This window comes from Ylistrum balloti, unplaced genomic scaffold, assembly GCF_031769215.1.
Source record: "Ylistrum balloti isolate Yb309-2 unplaced genomic scaffold, AGI_CSIRO_Ybal_v1 Utg370302, whole genome shotgun sequence".
Lineage (NCBI taxonomy): Eukaryota > Metazoa > Mollusca > Bivalvia > Pectinida > Pectinidae > Ylistrum > Ylistrum balloti.
In genome coordinates, this window is record NW_026782226.1 from 269,983 (window position 1) to 274,018 (window position 4,036).

Below are 4,036 nucleotides of genomic sequence, written 5' to 3' on the forward strand. Positions count from 1 at the left end.
GTCTAGCTCCTTTGGATGGATCAACCATAGACCAATTTCTACTGAGGTCTAGTTTTTCAGCCTTGTTACATGTGCAGTAAATGCAAAAATGCTGACAAGCTACTGAAGATATTCCAGTAGCAAGCAGAAGAAATTTATAATCCCCGCCTAAAACTATTTCAATATCAAAACTTCTATGTTGTACTTTTAGACTATTGCCATCTAGTTCCTCAACTTCCTTAACCAAATCTGATAAACCCAATACTAGATCACTATATTTTTCTGCAGTTCGTATGACAGCCAAAGGGTAGTTTCCCCGGACTGATGCACTCCTTTCTTCATTTACAATAGTAAAAGTAACATTAACAACATGAATCCTTTTCCCTATATTTGTACCATCCCCTGATATTTTAATTTTTACCTTACCTGCAGGGGCAAAGTTCTTGTCAGTTTTAATCTTATGTGAAAGTACGTCATGTAAATGTTTTTTCAAACTCTGCTGAACACCAAGTCCATCTGGAGTTTGGATGATATCAAATTTTGAATTTAAATCTGAAAGAACTTTATTAACAGCGTTAATTCTTGGGAGGGTTTTAAATGCCATACTCAACTCATGATATGCATCTTTACTGATGTTAAATGTATCTAAAATGTAAATCAGAGCATTCAAATCATCTAAAGTTTCACTTGCCTCCAGTGACTGGTTTTCCTTATTTTCACCAGTTTCATACAATCTAAGCACCTCCTCTTTTCCATTCCTGACCACTGTGACAGATACAGGCACAGCATCTGAATCTTTTAAAAATGACAGTGCTTTTTTACAATGTTCTTCATCTTTTTTCCTAATTTTGGACTGCCAACTAGGTGTGCAATCAGCAAATGCTTTCCGCTTTATAGGTTTCACTTCAGGAGTACCAATTACTGCACTTAAATTACATAACTTTTCCCTCAACTCTTTGTTTTCTTTTTCTTTATCCCTTAGATCTTTTTCAGTATCAGCCTTTATTTTATCAACTAAAAACTGAGTTTCTTCTCTATCAACTTTGACGTCCCAACTATATTTGGAATGTTTTAATTGTTCTTTAAACTTTCTAAATTGTGACCCACCCTTCACTTTTGCTTGTAAACCATTTTGTTTAAGCCTAAAAAGTTCAGCACGTAAACATTTCAAACTATGTTCATCTGGGAGAAATTTCAATGTACAGATGCTTTCAATAGCTGTTGATATTTCTTTAACAGTTGGTATATTTAATGGTTTATTCCAATAGTTTTTCAATAGTATATTAAAAAGTTCTTCTCTAGAAATGATGATCATTTTTTAAATGTTAACTTTGGCATTACAAGAGAGGGTCATCCATCAAATTTGGTAACATTCTGTAGTTGCCAGTGCACTTCACAAAACTGACTATGACTTGTTTGCCCCTTGGCCGAAATGATTCTTCAATCCTGAGCTGACCACCAGTCTTTCGGACAACAAATTCTTTGGATTCTCTTAGAGATTTATGATAAATCTTAACTGTTGCTGTTTTAATATAAACACAATCTCCTTCCTTATTAAGTATCCTAAAATCCCAATGTTTCCCAAAAATAGAGTTCAAGTCGAAGCGTGACCTTAAGCTGTACACAGTTTTTGTTTCTGTTTTTTTAAACATGTGTAGCTTTTCTTGAAGACAAGAAAAATCCCTTTCATCCATAGGAGTTTTTAGCCTTACAATGCTGTCCAGTCTTGAACCTGTTGTCAGACTGTCCTTGATCATTGAACCCACATTCACAATTGACTGTGTCCCCTCACATTCATTAGTCTCAAGTTCTGCCTCTTTGATGATAGTGTCATACTTTGCACTCCATCCTATCAATAAAGATTTTACATCATAAATAAACTATGACAAATTTCAATGATGCATTTTATCAAATACACCTGTTGATCTAGTGTGCAAAAACCATTTACCGGTACATTGAATTATTAGCTTGAAGTGACTTCAAACAATTTCTTTCCCCCTCCTCTCCCCAATATCCGTTCAATTTCTGGCAGGGAGTTAAATGAGAAGGTACATTTGTAACATTTTGTTCGAAAAATGTTTTGTATTTCATTTCATTACATGTAATATGATCCCATAGTGTTATTTTGTCAAGGGAGGTATTACTCCAGGTAGTTTTTAAAATTAATGTTTTCAAACAAAAATGTATTACTATGATTGAACCATTGATACCTGATAATTTTTTTAAGATGAAGAAGAAGAAGAAAAAGCAGACGAAACTATCATAAGAGTAACAGAGATTATTAATTTTCTTAATGCGTCACTAGGAGTCGAACTCATGACCTCTCACCAGGGACGTATATAACAGAGTATACGTATTATATGTCCCTGCTCTCGCTAACTAGTGTTACACTTTACCGAATGAGATAACAAGATCTCCCTAGCTGAGTTGGTAGGAAACAGCTAGTATTTACAAGGCTGACATAAGATTTTCTTTAGAGGAATTGAAAGATTACATTTGATTATACAGATTTTTCTATATACAATGATATAATATTAATCATGTATCGAAAGTGTTAATGATCACATATTTATGCATATATATAAGGAGACTTGAGTTTAAAAAAATCCTGAAGATTCTTAATTAATGGTATAACATTGGTAATTTGTTTTTAAGTTATAGAACATAACTGTGTTACTGTTCAACAGCCTGTGTTAAATGTTACACACCTAATGATGAAAGTTTATGCATGCATATATTATATGTATACAGTTAAAAATAAATAATAAAAAAGTCAACAAAATGCTGAAAGCAATAATTATCAATAGTATTTACTACATACAACATACCTGTAAAATGAACTTTGACATAACCATCTTCTGGACTGGACAGGATTTCCACCGGATACAATCCTGCTTTCCACTCTTTTGATTTCAAACTGCTCTTTCTTGCCTTTGGCAATTCAACAAAGTTCAAATCTCTGCAAAAAATATTGATTTTACAATATACAAATGAAATTTTACATTTACGCTTTAGATGTACTTGGAACCTGTGGGTGGAAGAGTGTGAATGCATTAGAAAACTATTTTTAGCTTGAGATGTATAAGCATATATACATGTACAGTATACAGTAAATACCTTACTATTTTCAATCTACATGTACATTTGGCCTATATTTCATGCTACAGTACTAGTACAGTACAGTACTAGTTCAGAACCCCCCCCCCTCCCATTAGTTTCACACACACAAAATGCTTTCTATTTTGCACATAAACACCTAAATCACAATACTTATTGAATAACCCATATGTTATATCACAGCACATGCATTGAAATGGACTTAATTTGATTTAACCCAAATACATTTTTTCCCGAACGAAGGAGTTCCCGCGGCTCAACTTGCACTAAGATAGTTGGTATATTTTACCGGTAACACCGGTGCAATGCAGCACTGTCTGCCTTTCGATTGTCTATTGGTACATTATGTCATTCCATTCAATCACAACCATTATTAAATACTCGTTTTTACACTTATTAGACTACTTACGAGTAAGAACTCACCGAGATCCCGTCTTTACCTTTGATTTCGGGCTTCCTTTTTGAACAGCAAGTCAAAACCGACGCCATTTTTCTTTTCTACGAGTTGAATAATTCAGGGGAGTTAACTCTGTATGTCACTACAAAATAATCTTGATATGACATGCAGAATGACCTTCAGATCGACAGACAGATTGTTGTTGTACTTCATTGTGTTTGGTTTTTAATCACTATTTTGGTGTTTTGTGTTCTCTTCAGGTACCAGTTCTCGCCAATGCTTAGAGAAGTGTTTGTTGATTGGAAAAAAACTTACCATTTCTTTTAGAAATTTTGAAATGAAGTATTTTCTTTTTTGAAAAATCTACATGCAGATCGCGATCTTGGGGAAACACGGCGTCATGCACATCGTTGCAACCCTTTGTAAAACATTGTACATCATGCAGGACGAAGCTTTTTTAAACAACAGGACTTTCTATTTTGAGAATAGTTTTTGTATTTAAAATGTCAAGATTGGTCGAAGTCACTGGTATTTATACCATAA

At 33.8% G+C, this 4,036-nt stretch overlaps 1 protein-coding gene across 1 annotated transcript; it reads right to left on the minus strand.

Moving 5' to 3' along the window:
- Positions 1 to 795: 795 nt before the first annotated feature.
- On the minus strand, positions 796 to 3,082 carry LOC132553180 (uncharacterized). Its single transcript, XM_060217406.1, has 2 exons — positions 2,808 to 3,082; positions 796 to 1,828 (listed from the first exon to the last, which is right to left on the minus strand). Exons 1-2 carry the CDS (start codon positions 3,031 to 3,033, stop codon positions 1,317 to 1,319), a joined length of 738 nt encoding a protein of 245 aa, XP_060073389.1. The 5' UTR covers positions 3,034 to 3,082; the 3' UTR covers positions 796 to 1,316.
- Positions 3,083 to 4,036: the final 954 nt, after the last annotated feature.